The 16,269-nt window shown below is 34.2% G+C and overlaps 1 protein-coding gene across 1 annotated transcript; it reads left to right on the top strand.

The window, feature by feature from the left end:
- The first annotated feature begins 8,330 nt into the window (after positions 1-8,330).
- On the top strand, positions 8,331-15,415 carry LOC119837675 (trypsin-like). The gene is made up of 6 exons (XM_038363405.1): positions 8,331-8,373; positions 8,456-8,607; positions 8,848-8,975; positions 9,719-9,974; positions 11,848-11,997; positions 15,263-15,415. The coding sequence occupies exons 1-6, from the start codon at positions 8,331-8,333 to the stop codon at positions 15,413-15,415; spliced, it is 882 nt and encodes a 293-aa protein (XP_038219333.1).
- Positions 15,416-16,269: the final 854 nt, after the last annotated feature.

The following is a 16,269-nucleotide window of genomic DNA, read 5'->3' as shown; positions in this document are numbered from 1 at the left end:
TGCTAGCTGTAATATTAATGTATATTTGATGCAAAATAAATAACACGAATATGAACAAAGCTGCGAGCGGAAACCTATTTAAAATCATAAATAGAAAACCCAGATATGTCAAGCGCTTTTCCATCCTTGTTTTGCGACTACCCTCCATACTGCAGTATACAAATTAATGCCCTCCATTCGGCAAATGTTAAAATGTATTGTTCTTCATATTGGATAATATTTGACGACTCGACTGTAAATTAACATGGCCGGAGGCTGATTCCATTGATCTCGCTATTTGTAATACTTATTGCATTGTACCAATTGTAATTTATCATCATTATATAGCTGCAACAAAATCGGCTTCCGCCGTCTATGTGTGTTTCTGTATGCTTAGATCTTTGATATGACGGAAAATGTTGATATGCTTTTTTGTTTCAATTCATTGAATTTAAAGTAGCAGTGTTTAGATACAAGATCAGCGTTCTAGAGTCTAAATAATATAGTTGCGAATAAATGAATATTATAAAATAAATGAATATATAGAAATTACTTGATTTTTCAATGTAATTGCCCATTATTAACATCAATATCGAGGAAAAAAAAGAAATACAAACTTTGCATTATAAATTGACGGCGTGTAGCATCTGCCAACCTGAATTTGGTCGTGGGGGATTATGGTCTGAACTCTCGTAGATGGCTTTCTCTGCAGTGAAACTATTTTCAGTAGATGATTATGATGATGATATCTTATATCTTTAAACGAGCAATTCTTGTATATATATATATACATATATATCCGAGATTCCAATTATATATATATATATATATATATATATATATATAATTGGAATCTCGGTATCGGCTCCAACGATTTTCATGAAATTTATTATATAGGGAGTTTCGGGGGCGATAAATCGATCTAGCTAGGAATCTTTTTCAGAAAATGTCATATTCGTGTTTTATCGACTTAAACTTCTTTATTATGAAATAGGAGGCGTTTCTGTCGGTAAGAACGAAAAATATTATTCATATTTCATCTATTCATTACTATGTAATTCGTACTTAAATATAATTTCCAAAAAATACAATTTACAAAAAAAAGTACCGAGCAAAGCTCGGTCATCCAGGTACTGTTCATATAAAGTGTTAAATATAATAATACGGTACAGATACATATTTAATTTAAAATTAATGATGGATTCTATGAGATGGATTCTATAATCCATTGCGTCATATGAATTTGATTAAAATAATGTATTATACTTATGTTATTATATTCAGACATAAAAACAAGTGGAACCATTTAAAGACCATACACGTCAAGGAGCTGCCATAAAACTTGCAATAATCAAAAATATTGCACCATTATTTCGTTTTAATGACGTCTTTTTCAATAAATATAAGTTATGGTGAATTTTATTATCAACTTCTCCTAGATATACCTTGGTTTATAATCATTCATTAACAAATAATTTATTTTATTATTTAATTTCACAACCAATTAAGAATTATTTCTTCCTATGCATAGCATATGCCATTAAATATTATTTTCTTATAGTCCATTCGTGTTCTACGTCTTTGCTTATTATAAAGGCAAGTGTGTTTGTGTGTTTCTTTGAGGCTAGACAATGATATAAATATAACTTTTTGTATCGGGGAAACGGAGAATTTTTTCTACGCGGGCAAAGCCGCGCGCGGTACGCTAGTATATACGATGTAAATGGACCAAAAGAGCAAAATAAATATTACGTCGAAATGGTCGATGGTCGAAACATTTCTGTATATAGGTTAAGTTAAAATAAAGCGTTTTTAACTGTAAAAACATCATTCAAAACCGTATGGCCGTTTTCATTCAACAGTCAACAATACACATTCTTTATAATCCCCAAATTGAACAATCGAGCCGGAAAACCGTGCAACAATGGACACACTCGCCCATTTCCATATTATTTTGATAGTTTTTCAACATTTTGTCCCGAGCCATTGAAATCGTTCTCGGTTTACGATGGTCCCTAACGAAACGCCTCTTATCTCTTAGATATCTCCCCTCCACTTTATTTTACTGCTTTCTGACGGTGGATAGCAAATTGATTCCTGTTCGCAGACCTGTGGTACAGGCGGGTGCGTGGCGGCTCATAATTAACCTATCGAAGGTTTTAAACATATCTTAGTTAAAATGTGTTTTAAGCTTATATGACGTTTGATAAAATTGTTTATTCATAAACGTTCTTTAACTAAAATGTCGCTATCTTTTATTTATGCATCAAATTGATATACGAACAGACAGACTTTATGTATAGTTTTTTATAAATCGTGCAAAAGCAAGCCTAACATGTAATATAACTTTTTATGAATAAGACCGTAAGTATTTTAACAGATAATTGATTTTAGTCACGGGCAGAAAAGTTTTTTTTTGAAGCGCTACCACCGCCCATGAACATTTGGAGAGGCATAAGGTCCATTGCAGACCTTACGCCTCTACAAATCGATTGCCGACTTTTTGGGAAGAGATTAAGAAAGGATTGGCGATAGGAATAGAGGAAAGAACTGGGAAGGTTAAGGAAAAGGATATGGGCCTCCGGCAATGCTATTTCACGCCGGTCTTCTGTGGGGGTGTGGTACTTCCCCGGTGCGAGCTGGCCCAATTCGTGGCGAAGCGTGCTCGACTACCGCATACAAAATAAATAATATGTACGCTTCTCTATCTATCTTTTCTATAGGTCTATGTATCTTTTACTTCCGTTGTATTATATCAAGAACCAGTTTATCTTTATATTTAAAGATAATTAAAATCGCTGTGCCGTGTAACAAGCCCGCTGGCTGACACAAGAACATTGAAAGCACTCGTACATTCGTCGCGATTTCAGTTATGGCATTTGGAGGGTTACTTACGATCGGAATGCATGGCCTCATTCCTTTTTCCCTTTATTTACGGTGTTATTAAAATTGATGGGCCAACTTGCAAACTCGCGCTTTTCTGATTTCAATATAATTGAGGTTTTATAGAGGAAGATAGTTTTTCTTTTTAATATTGAATAGCATTAGCGCCGCTTCGCTCGCGTAGTCAAAACCTATAGTACGCTCCCGTGGGATTTCCGGTACAAGACCTGTCATTTATCCTTTTCAGGTCTCAAGCTATCTTAGTGCTAAATTTCAGCAAAATCTGTTAAGTCGTTTAGGCGTGGAGTGTTACGACAGAAAGGCAGAGTTACTGTCGCATTTAAAATTATTAGTTAGGATAATAAAAGAACGTACTAATTTATTACTTGCTAGCTGCGCCCCGTGGTTTCGCCCACGCAAGTCCATATCCCGTAGGAATATCGGGGAAAAAGTTGCCTATAAGTTATTCCAGTGTTCCAACTGCTTATGTACCAAATTTCATTGCAATCGTTGCAGCAGTTTTTGCCTGAAAGAGCAACAAACACACACACATCCTTATAATCTTTCGCATTTATGATATTAATAGAACTAGTAGGATAGGATAATTGGAATTATTCGTATTTTTTATCACATTAATAACATTGATTATGGGTACTAATATATTTAAAATATTTGTTTTTATTACCAAACATAATAAAATTCTCTTTAATTTAATGGTGTTATATTCTTGAACGAAATAGTCATTTTCTTTAAATTTATTAGCTGGTGGTTCGCCTGATGGTAAGTGATCACCACCGCCCATTCGGAGAGGTAGGGCCTTTGCCAATGCGCCCGCTTTTAAGGTGGATAAGGAAAGGATTGATGACTGTAAAGAAGGAATTGTCTGGGAAGGGTGAGAAAAGGAAACGGGCCATTACTAAATACATTTACGTAATTAAGATATTTTTAATACCTATGTTAAGGTCATCTATGCTAATAAACTAGAAGCGTCATCGAGATCTTGTGCTTGATGTATTTGAAACAACGCTTACGTCACTGCATATATATATAAACTATTTGCATGTAATTTTGTTCGTAATTCATAATAATATTAACACATTTTAGTAATAGTAAGCAGAAAAATAATTAATCTATCATACACTAATATTCTTACGTCTGAATTTAGAATACACATGTGACCCGTGCGTGAAATTTGTAATATATTTAAAATTAAAAACCGTTTCCCGTAATTTCATGATTCGATTCCAATTTCCATTGATTCAGTTAATTATTATATGTTTTAATAATTCCAGTGTAGGTACTTAGTTATTTGAGTACTAATTTTGGCATTAGCCAAAAGTAGTTTGGCTAATGCCAAAATTAGTACTCAAATAACTTACGTTTCGTTAATAATACGTTTTATAATTAAAACGTATTATTAACGAAACGTTTAAGAAATCTGCAATAGCACTAATATTTTAAAGTCGAAGTGATTCTGTCTTTCCGTCTGTCTGTGTCTTTTGTACGCTTAAAACGCCGAACCGAACCGCCCTGCTGATATTATAAATGTGAAAGTTTATAAGGATGTGTGTTTGTTTGTTGCTCTTTCACGAAAAAACTACTTAACCGATTGCAATTAAATTTGGTACATAGATAGCTGGACAACTGGAATAACATATAGGCAACTTTTTATCCCGATATTCCTACGGGATATGGACTTCTATATCGGAAATCTGAGTACAGGAACTATGCGGGTACTGTCTATCTGTTCCTATTACTACGCGGGCGAAGCCGCCAGCGGATAGTTGGTTATAACAAGCACCTTTCTTATTAACGATTTATATCCATATCCACAGTATAAATCGTTAAAAAATTAATATTATTATATTTCATATAAGTATATGAATCCAGATTTTGCGTGGTTAGGTATCAGACATTCAAATTATTTTTATTGTTCCTAGCCTGAAGAAAAATTTAAAATATCTAATGTTTTTGAACATTGAATGGTAAGTTAAAAAGTTTATATTAAGTAACTATTAATATAGTTTTTGAGTGCCCTTTGTATGCTATTATGGTATTTGAACCGCCTCCTTGGTGCAGTGGTGAGCGCGTGAGCTTAGAACCGAGGGGTCCTGGGTTCGATTCCCGGTGGAGACGCAAAAAAAAAAAGTCTCGGTCTGGCAGGACACAGAAGGCTGATCAGGTGATCAGGTGAAGTAGGTACTTGTCCATAAAGAAAATTGATCAGTGAAACAGATGTACATCATCTGCCCCATACGCCACTGGGGGACACGGGACTTCACTATGGTATTTGAAACCGAACATATTTCAATTATGTTCATTTTAGTTGAATTCTCTTTCCTACACGTGTTGGAGTTTGTGAAAACTTTCATTTGTGCTTTAATTCCCAAGACTTTACTAGATAGACCTTCTGTCAATTCTCAGAAAAGTAATTCCAGAGCAATGATTCAAGGGGAAAATATTTTTATGAAGAAAGTTTAAGTCTCTTGAAACGTAAATTTATCCATTTTTTAATGACTGGACGCACATACGGCAGAAAGATTTTTTAATTATGTTGTATTTTTTCGCATTAAAAGTAATTTAAATTATTGATAATTCGATACGTTTTTAACAATATGAACACGCTTATTACTGTGATTGCGATTATTTAATTGATTTAATCTTATTTGTAAACGAAATGTTTGTTTCTCTGATCTATGTATCAAAATGGATGAACCGATTTTAGTGTGGTTTGTCTGTTAAAAAAGTCCTTTTATGAAATATATAAGTACCATGATCTCATTTAATATCGTAACTAAGGAGTTGAAAAATTGCCTATTTTAATAGCAATTTCTATACTTTGACTTGTTGATTTAATATTGCAAGTTAATTTTAACTCTGACAGTGATTTATGCAAGTTTTGATGTATTGAAAAGTTAAAATGATAAGTTTATTATAATATCAAAGCAATATATCAACAAATTGATTTTCGATAACACTAATTCAATTTGTTCTTCGAAGAAAAAGTTAATTTTTTCTTTAAGTAAGATTTTATATAATATATTGTTGTATAATTTTGGATTTGAGATAAGCAACTCATATAATAGTAAAAAGGATCCAATCTATGTGGCCTATCTAATCTGAATCTTACATATTTTGCCTCTCGCAACTCCTTCCACCAAAATATTTATAGACAACCCCTATCGTCTTTGATTCTTTACCAATTTTCTCATATTATACTTTATCAAGATTATAATTAGGCTAAACATTTCCTATTCAATTAGACCTCATCTAGAATCACTTTTGAATCGTCATAACATAGTTTTAGCATTTACCGCCATTGGCAGGATTTCCACGAGTACTTTAAATAAATAAATGTTTGAGTTTGAGTTTGATATTATTAAGTCATCACAACACAAAAATTTTATAGTTATCTATTTTATTCTCCCCTTTTCCCGTATATTACGGGATAATTTCCCCACATTTATTTTCATGGCAGATTTCTTATCAATAGCTGTGATATGATTAACAAATAACACGCTCACCTAAATTGTCTCACTTGCTCTAATACCGAGTATATGCAAAGAAATTATTTAATCCTGGCGATACTAATCAGGACCATAAGATAAACATGAAATTACTGTATTGTCATTGATTCTTGATAAGTGAATTAAATCTGTCCGTTTAAAGTGGGTTTTCCCAATTTAAGCCTTGGTAACCAGAGATATGATATTTATTAAAAAAGTAAATAATATATGTTAGGTGCTCGCCTCGGCTTATCTGAGCTAAACATAATTCTATATACTCAATATAAGATCACAATTATTTTGTTATAATTTACAACGCACTTATATGCATTATTTTAAGTATTTTAAATGGAATATGTATTTAGTTAATTGCGTTCAGAGGAAGCTAACATATATACTGATTCTTTTATAATATTATTTAGCGAGTAATATAAGCATTGTTTTAAACTAACAAACAAACATCCTTTTTTAAATTCTCATAACAATTTACTGTTTTTAACAAATATAGATTTCCATTTCACTTCAGTTGAAAAATTAAAATCCAGCTGAAACAAAAACCCGTCATAAGCTAGTATATAAATATAATTATATAGAAAGGCGTTAAGATTTCATTCGTCACAATACGTTTAGTCCGTGTGTTTGTTAACATGTGCAACTGTGTGCGAATCGTTTTCTTGGCTTTATTTATTTCTTCTTACTGCGAAAATAATAAACCAGGTTAGTGTTTTGTATCTTAGTAGATCTTAGCGCGCTTTGATTAGCTTCACCTGTGTGTTTGGATGTAACCTACTCCTTTGGACTAGATGATAGTCAGATTTAATTCAAATTTTGTACACTTATCCGGGATAAGTGGGAAAACAATAATTACATGAGTTTATTTTATTAATAGTATCGATAGGAATAAATAATGTCCTTGTGTATACTCTGTATAAATTTATATCTATCGCCTAAGAGTGTATGTTAGCTTTCTTTACATTTTTTATATTAAAAATAAAACTTATTTATATTTATTAATCTTGGAGCTCTTGTGTTGTAAACAAAGAATGATATTATTGTTTTATCAGTTAACATCTTTGATGGAAATGAAGTATTAAAGAAACGCGGGAAAGCTATATTTAATTTTGTATCTTGACTAATATCATAAATGTGAAAGTGTGTTTGTTTGTTCTCTTTCTCGTCACAAGCGATCGTTTGTTGCATGATCTTTGTGTTTGATAGAATTGGAGGGTGGACATAGGCTAGTCTTACTTTGACTTTAACTTAAGTGAAGCTTCTCATTCGTTTCATTTGTTTGTTAGTAATTTTTAGGTGACATTTAAACAATTGAGTTAGTTAACTCCATTATCATCTTTTTTATAACATTTTTTCGATTTTTATCTACATGTCAATCCCATTTAAAATAGTCAACTCTCCTTGAAATTTTAAAAACGATGTGCTCATATTATTATATAATAAATAAATAGCTTTACTACTGCAAGGCTTTATTACTAGAGATTTATTGCTTCATCTGTATCAAATCTTTAGGTATTAGACTAGATGTTACAGTTATACATATGTATAAATTATAGGATTGGAAATTGGAGGAAATGGTTAAGGAAATAAAGTTCTAAAATACATTAGTAACAATTTATAATACATTGTGTATTATATATATCTAGCAATTTTGGATATTAAAATTGATTTAGAGTCTACTAGCTGCGCCCTATGTTTTCACCCGCGTAAGTCTGTATCCCGCAGCAATATCGGGATAAAAAGTTGCCTTTGTGTCATAACAGTTGTCCAGCTATCTAAGTACCAAATTTAATTGCAACAGTTCAGTAGTTTTTGCAACGCATCCATCCTCACAAACTTTCGCCATTATAATATTAGTAGGATAAAACCAATGACTACAGAGTTTCTTTTCGGCTCGTCTATTTAGAAACTGCTTTCCGAACCGGTGGTAAATGTTAAAAGTATGTTATGATGATTGAAAAGTGCTTCTATAAGAAGTCTATTAAATGGTTGAGTTTGAATGTACTAGAAAACAAATCATCCAATGTCCAATCCATCTCAACCACGTTTTCCCAGTTAACTATGAACAGTTCCAGAATATCGCGGTATCCTTACGCCAGAATGCGTAAAGAAGTATTATTCAATGTACATTTCCCGCCAAGTCCCTCCACGCACCTACCGCTACTTCCACGAGGTGAATTCGCCAGCGCTATACGAGCAGGACGATACAGCAGAACGGACAGTTGATGTAAGATTTATATAATCAATTTGACTTAAGGGTATAACGTGAGTTAAAATGACGCACACATAAATCAACGGCACAGCTGGCTCTGTCGTTACACAGGGCCACACGCACACACACATCACTCGCCTACGTATTATGCTCAGAAATGAAAATACGAATAGAAGAATAAGAATCTAATGATTGAGAAAATATTACAGAATAATTCCAATGGAACAAAAGATAGATGTCGTAAATATGTTCCAGATTGGGTGGAGGATAGTGGGGGGTCGGTTTGCGAGTATCCAGGAAGTCCCCTTCCAGGTTCTGTACGGGAAGTACTGTGGGGGGGCGCTCATAGCTCCGGAGTGGGTTATCACGGCCGCACATTGTAAGTAAGTATAGTAAAATTTAAAAAAATATTATTACTCCTACAGATTTGTTGTATATATACACTTTATTAACTTAAGTTACTTTAAGAAAAATTACAAAATAAAAGATTAAGGACCTCGTAAACTTAAACATAATATGGTTTTAATGGAAACCTGTACGCGTTATTGGCGGTTTAAAAAAATATAGCAATTTCACTCATTTTTATATGCAAGTGTTAGCGATTAGTTTAACAAAAGAACAAAGCAATTTTTTGCCTTAATTATCCTTAATTTAAAATTAAAATTATCCTAAATATTGTAACGTATGCTATTTATACATATACTCTAAACTCAAAAGTTAAACATTCATTATTCAATTAGATTTCTTATAGAAGCACTTTTGAATCGTCATAACACATTTTTAACATTTACCACAGATTCGGAAAGCAGTTTCCACAGAGAAGAGCCGGCAAGAAACCCTATAGTTGCTCTTTTCAAATCACGCCAATTTTACATTTAAATTCTATATAGGTACTGTATAATAATGATTCCAATAAACTGTCATGTTTCTTAAGCGACAATATTCCATGGAAGTACTTTCCGTCGCATTTATCTTTCGCAGTTGCGTTACGTGGCGTGTTTTAATATATTCTCAGCAATTAGAAGATGCAATGTTTGATGCTTCTGATTCCATTAGATTTTGTGCATCATACCAGTTAGTCCATACCTGTTCCCAATCATAGATAGGTCCGACTATCCCTTTACAGAACTAACGACGAGTTTGTGTACATTGGTTCGACGCAACGCAGCGAGGCGGCTCCCTTCAAGATCTGCGCCCACTTCACCCACCCCATGTGGAACGTCTCCCGCCTTCACAGCCACGACTTTGACTACCAGCTCGTGCTGTTGGAGCAGGCTGTTCCAGTCACGGAGAGTTCCAGACCGATTGCAATTGGCAGCGTGAAGGATGTGAAGCCAGGGGTGATGGTGTCCATTAGTGGATGGGGACATTTGCAGTATAAGGTATGTGTTGGTTTTGTGTAAAGTATAATGAATGAATGAAAACGCTTATTATAAACACTAGCTGCGCCCCGTGTTTTCACCCGCGTAAGTCCATATCCCGTAGGAATATCGGGATAAAAAGTTGCCTATATGTTATTCCAGTTGTCCAGCTGTCTACGTACCAAATTTCATTGCAATCGGTTCAGTAGTTTATGCGTGAATGAGCAACAAACACATACACATCCTTACAAACTTTCGCATTTATAATATTAGTGGGGTTACAAATAGGAAAGAAAAGACATTATACAAAAGAACAGATGTGGACAATGGCGGCCTTACGTCTATCAATGTGATTGTGATTTTACTAAATTAAACAGCCTCAAGACAGATTAAAGTTGCGAATATAAATGAGAAAATATTTAAGGATCTATCCACACTTGAAAAATGGTAAATATCTGGCGAGAAATAATGTAATATAGCAGTAAATATGTAAACGTGTATACTATACAAAATGTCATCTTCTTATATATCAAAATCAATTGCTGTTCGTTAGTCTCGCTAAATCTCGAGAACGGTTGAACGGATTTATCTTATTTTGGTCTTGATTTGTCCGCGGAGGTCTGGGGAAGGTTTAACAGGTGAGAACAATAAGGAAAATATGGCGAAACAATATTCTATGGCGCTGCGGAGTTCGCCGGGACAGATAGTTATATAATAAAACAATAATAATCAACTTATTCATTTTTTAGTAACATTGTTAAACATTGATAGAGTAGTGAAAAACATGTCCTTACCATTAAAAATTAACTCTTACACAAATGGCCACCGATTTCCGTGGGGATAATCAGTCCAGATTCTGAAAATGGGACTAAATGTCTACAATTTTCTATCAAACACTAAAAGGATCACTCCAATCGGTTGACAACCCACGGAGTTATCGAGGCCCATAACAAAAAATAAATAATATAGACGAATTACGAACCTCCTTCCATTTTGAACGTTCACAAACATAAATAAAATCAAAATACCTACTTTATACTGACGAGAAACTAAACGCACAATATTAATCACTCATGTATTAAAATTGATACACTAACCGTGCATTTTAAATAGACGTCATAATTTAAAAACGGTATTCCTAATTCATGTATTTCTAATGAAAACATCCAATGATGCAGTTCTGATTACACGCGCGAGAGTTCATAGTACACGTATGCGTTGCATTGGTCACGGTGCTTCGACATTCTTGTGAACAAGCATTAATTTCACTTGCTTGATTTCAATTAATATAATCCTATCCTACTAGTCCTACTAATATTATAAATGCGAATGTTTGTAAAGGTGTGTGTGTATTTGTTGCTCTTTCACACAAAAACCACTGAACCGATTGCAATGAAATTTTGTACGTAGACAGCTGGACAAGTGGAGTAACATATAGGCAACTTTTTATCCCGATATTCTTACAGGATACGGATTTACGCGAGTGAAACCGCGGGGCGCAGCTAGTAAAGTTAATAATTGGAATTTGAAGAAATGTGAAAGTAGTGTCCGTTTTAGTTAGGTTAAAAATAAAATACAGTTGTTGGGTCGACTTGAAAATTTCATTGTAGGTACTAACCATTTGAGAAGCGATAAGGCCGCCTAAACATTAAAACATGTTATATTACTTATTAGCTTTTGTCCGCGGCTTCGCCCGCGTTAAATTCGGAGTAGTTTTACAGATTTTATTATACATATAAACATTCCTCTTGAATCACTTTATTTATTGAAAAAACCCCCTCAGAATCTGTTGCGTAGTTTTAAAAATTTAAGTATACATGCATAGGGACAAAGAAAGCGACTTTGTTTTATACTATGTAGTGATTTGTAACTAATTCAACTTTAAAATTAACAGAAGAGCAAAATGCAAGAGTACCTCCGCCGCGCCTATGTGCCTGTTATGGCAGACGAGATCTGTAAAACGATGCCAGACGGTAATTATGACAGGATCACACCCAGAATGTTTTGTGCAGGATACGTCAATGGTACTAAGGATTCCTGTCAGGTTAGTAATGTTTGTTTTATTTTAACGCCATCTAGTGATGAGTTATTTGTAACTTTTACTACGCAATGTAAACGATTGAGTTTTTCAATAGACATAGCTTAAACAATATATGAATGTGGATATATAGAAGTTTGAACATTAAATGTTTGGGTTCGAAGAATAGAAATGAAATATTAAGTATTTACAATATTGTGTAATTCGTACCTGAAACTATAAAAAACGAAATACATCACAAACAATTACTTTCAGTGTAGATCGATGAATATCGAAGCATGCTTATTTGAAAGTTCTCGATTGAGTTGATATTCGATTCACATAAATTATTCCAAATTTCTGAACGAACACATAAATCAAATTTGTAGTTTCAAGCACCTCTATCAATCTTAGTTCCTTAGTATATTGACTCAAAATATAATTCTATAAATACTTCTTCATTATCTTCTGCCCGCGCTTCTGTATTATGATGCAGAACTGTCTACTATCCATTTAATATATTATGCTTATCTCGAAACTCACTTGTCTTCATAATTCGTAGCGGAGTCAAACAATACAGTTCTGATGAAACTGTAAACTTTAAACGTCAGCGGGCTGCGGTTACTTCACGTTTCGTCTTAATTTATTACGAAATGTTAAATATTTCTGAAATATTTTTTTTTTTTTTTTTTTTTTTTTTTTATGTCACAGTCGGCAACGGAGCTGGTGGGTCGCCTGATGGTAAGCGCTACCACCGCCCATGAACATTTGAAGAGGCGTAAGGTCAATTGCAGACCTTTCGCCTCTGCAAATGGATTGCCGACTTAAATTGGGAAGGGATTAGGAAAGGATTGATGAGAGGGAAAAGGCAAGGACTAGGAAGGGTAAGGAAAAGGATATGGGCCTCCGGCTCCCCCACTCACCGTACGAAACACAATAGCAAGCTATTATTTCACGCCGGTTTTCTGTGGGGGTGTGGTACTTCCCCGGTGCGAGCTGGCCCAATTCGTGCCGAAGCGTGCTCGACTCCCACATATAAACATTGCATTGCCTTGTGACCTTATAAATAATGTGAGAGTTGAATACACAGAAGTTTATATCAAACATGGACAGACACGTATTTACTAGTGACAGTTAAGGGCGATAAGAGTTTTTTTATTGTAGATTTTAAAGGCCAAATAATTTAAAATTTTTGTTGGTTACCGCATAAATTCGATAAAAAGTTTGACAAACAGACATTACGTTAACGTAATTAAAAATTAGATACTTGAGTATCTTGTGTAGGATTGGGTAATGGTAGAAACGACGAAAAAACAGTTTATATTCGCAATCAATCCAGCACTGTGGTAGAAACAATATAAAATTTGGTAATACGTGACGCTGCGTTTCCCGCCTGACCTACATTTTTATAGCAATCCAATTAATGAACAAACACCACTAATTATGCTCTGAACAATCTCGTATGTAATTAAACTATGCTCCGAATAAAATTGCAGAGAAAATATGAATAATGCAATTGTGAGATTCCTCTGTTTTGTTTGAGAAAGTTTAATGGAATTTATCATTGTTTTATCATTTGCGGAACGGTTATTGTGAATTCAGATTTGGGATGAGTGCAACTTGACAAAGCGTTTACGCTTCAAGGTATCGCGCGGTTCGCTTCGAAATGTATTTACAAAATACGTATTAAATAAGTAGCAATATGTTTGTATATTTTGGAACGAACTTTCGTCTATATTTATATTAACACAAGCTTTCTATCCGGCGCTTTGATCGCGTCTTAAAATATGTCAAACATATCGTCAACTGTTTATTTAAGCTAAAAACCTATCTAATGTCACCGCAATAATAATTTAATCACGTTTTATTTTTTTCCCCGGTTATATTATATATGTGCGAATAGCCACCCCTAAAAATATTTCGTTTGCAACTAAAATTTAGCCTGTCCTGCCTAACCTAATATTGTCGTATCATAATTTACAATACCTTGTTTTAGGGCTCACAAAACATCCATATTGCATGGCAATTACTGTTTTTGAAAAATATTGTATGGACAGAAATGTTCTGGTTACTGCTTATTGTATATCTATAGATACGGAAATAACTTTGTTTAGCGAAGAGGGACCCAGTAGAATTTCAGAACTATGCTGTTTTACCCTGAGTTTAGGAATCCTAAAAATAAAAAAGAATAACAAACACAAACTCTGGATAAAATTGATTTTAAAGCATTTTTAAACTCGTGAAAGTTATTCTAGTTATGTGGAATTTTATTATAAAACGAATAACCTGACCCATAAAAGAATGTTGAACTTTACTCGAGCGAAAAGTTGGCAGAATTTATCTTTATAACGAGTATTATAATTATGTATTTTTCTTGCAGTTAAATGACATTTTTGAATTTATTTAACACGACTTAGCATGTTAGAGCCACTATAATATTGTTATTTTTTTTATGTCATAGCGGGCAACTGAGTGGTGGTTCGCCTGATGGTAAACTATCCACCACCACCGTCCATGGACATTCGCAGAGGTTCAGACCTCTGAGAATGCGCTGCCCGCTTTTAAGGGATAAGGGTTATCCCTTATCCCTTAAATCCTCTCCTTATGGAGAGGATTGTTGACTGTAAAGAAGGAATGTACTGCGAAGGGCTAGGAGAAGAAAATAGGCCTCCGGCTCCCTCACTTACCGTACGAAACACAATAGCAAGCTCTTTCACGCCGGTTTTCTGTGGGGGTGTGGTACTTCCCCGGTGCGAGCTGGTCTAATTCGTGCCGAAGTAAAGTAGTCGAGCAGACTACCACAATACAGAACAGATTTCTTAATGATTCTTTATTTATACCATTTTTATGCAATATGATGATAGTTCAGAGGGTGTGATCGAGCATAATTAAAATAATAAAAGAAGAGGGTCGCAGGCGAATACTAACCAGCACAGGTGACCCCTTCACTGAAGCAGAGGGAGTTTAATCGGTAGGAATCCATCATAACCCACAGTCCCTCATCCAGGTACCATAGGTGATCTCCCCTCAAAAAAAGGCATCAGAAGTCATATCTATAAAACCTAATGCAACAAATATGTTGCTGAAAATTTCTTAAAATGTTGCGGTGTTCCCAGACACGTTAACAGCAACTCAGCAACACGTTGACTCAACTTTGTTGCTAAGCAAATGCTTATGGTAAACATTTGCTTAGCAACAAAGTTGCATCAATAAATCAATACAAAATCCAGGTCTTATTAATTAAGTAGTTGATCTTGCAACAAGTTCCATTATCAACTGTTTCCTTCACCAGGGTGACTCCGGCGGGCCAGCGGTGGTGAAAGGGCGGTTGGTAGGGATGGTGTCCTATGGGGTTGGATGTGGTGGCGCTCACCACCCTGGAGTGTACAGCTTGGTGCCGATGGCCAGGGATTGGATACGATCAGTGACTGGATTGCCTTTGTAATAAATTTTGTTGATTTTTGGAATATAGCTGTGTTTTATTTAGTTTGCTTGAATGACTTTCAATAGGGGTTGATAAGATAGTTTGATTTGATCCTTATGTTTCGGTTTACGCTAGTGTTTAACGACCTTCATACTTCAAGTAAATCATATTCATAACGTTTATTTATCAACATTCATAACATTTTATAACGGTGTTCTTTAATCAGTTATAAATCATATTTGATTTTTATGTCTTAAAAAACTTATTGATAGAGTTCAATAACAGTTAAATCTTTAAAGCTATAGCTAATATAATCTCTAATTTATGTAAAAAAACTATATTTAAATGCGTATAACTTAGACACCACTGCAACTACACAACGAGTCTGCTATTTTATTACGGTATAAATTTTCATACAAGAATCGCAGCGTCACATCAGACACTTAGAAAGACAGACAAGTAGAAAGATTCATAGATAATCAAGATATCAAATTCAATCACCGATATAACCTGATAAGCGATCTAGTCGGCCATGACGACTACGGTGAGCGAAACAATTTTTGTACCGACTTTTAATCTTGATAATATTACAGAAAAGAGAAAGCGTGCACTGCTTAATAAAGGCGACAAAATTAAAAATGCGACGTAAACTTAATTGAATAAAGTTGATAATGAAGTAAGGCTTTATGAATCTTTTCCCAGAACACAATATTATTTATCTCTCCTCGGAAATCATATTAACATCTTTTGAAAAAATTTAAATTGGTTCCCTCGCTTCATTAAGATAGCTATTGTGGCGGGAAATTGTGTCATATTATTTTGCTAGCGAGTTTTTGCTGCGCGGTTGTGTAAAGGAAATATGTTAGTGGAGCGGG

Source organism: Zerene cesonia, chromosome 28, assembly GCF_012273895.1.
Source record: "Zerene cesonia ecotype Mississippi chromosome 28, Zerene_cesonia_1.1, whole genome shotgun sequence".
Taxonomy (NCBI): Eukaryota; Metazoa; Arthropoda; class Insecta; order Lepidoptera; family Pieridae; genus Zerene; species Zerene cesonia.
The sequence above is the reverse complement of the archived record's forward strand: the minus strand, read 5'-3'. Positions and strand labels throughout refer to the sequence as shown.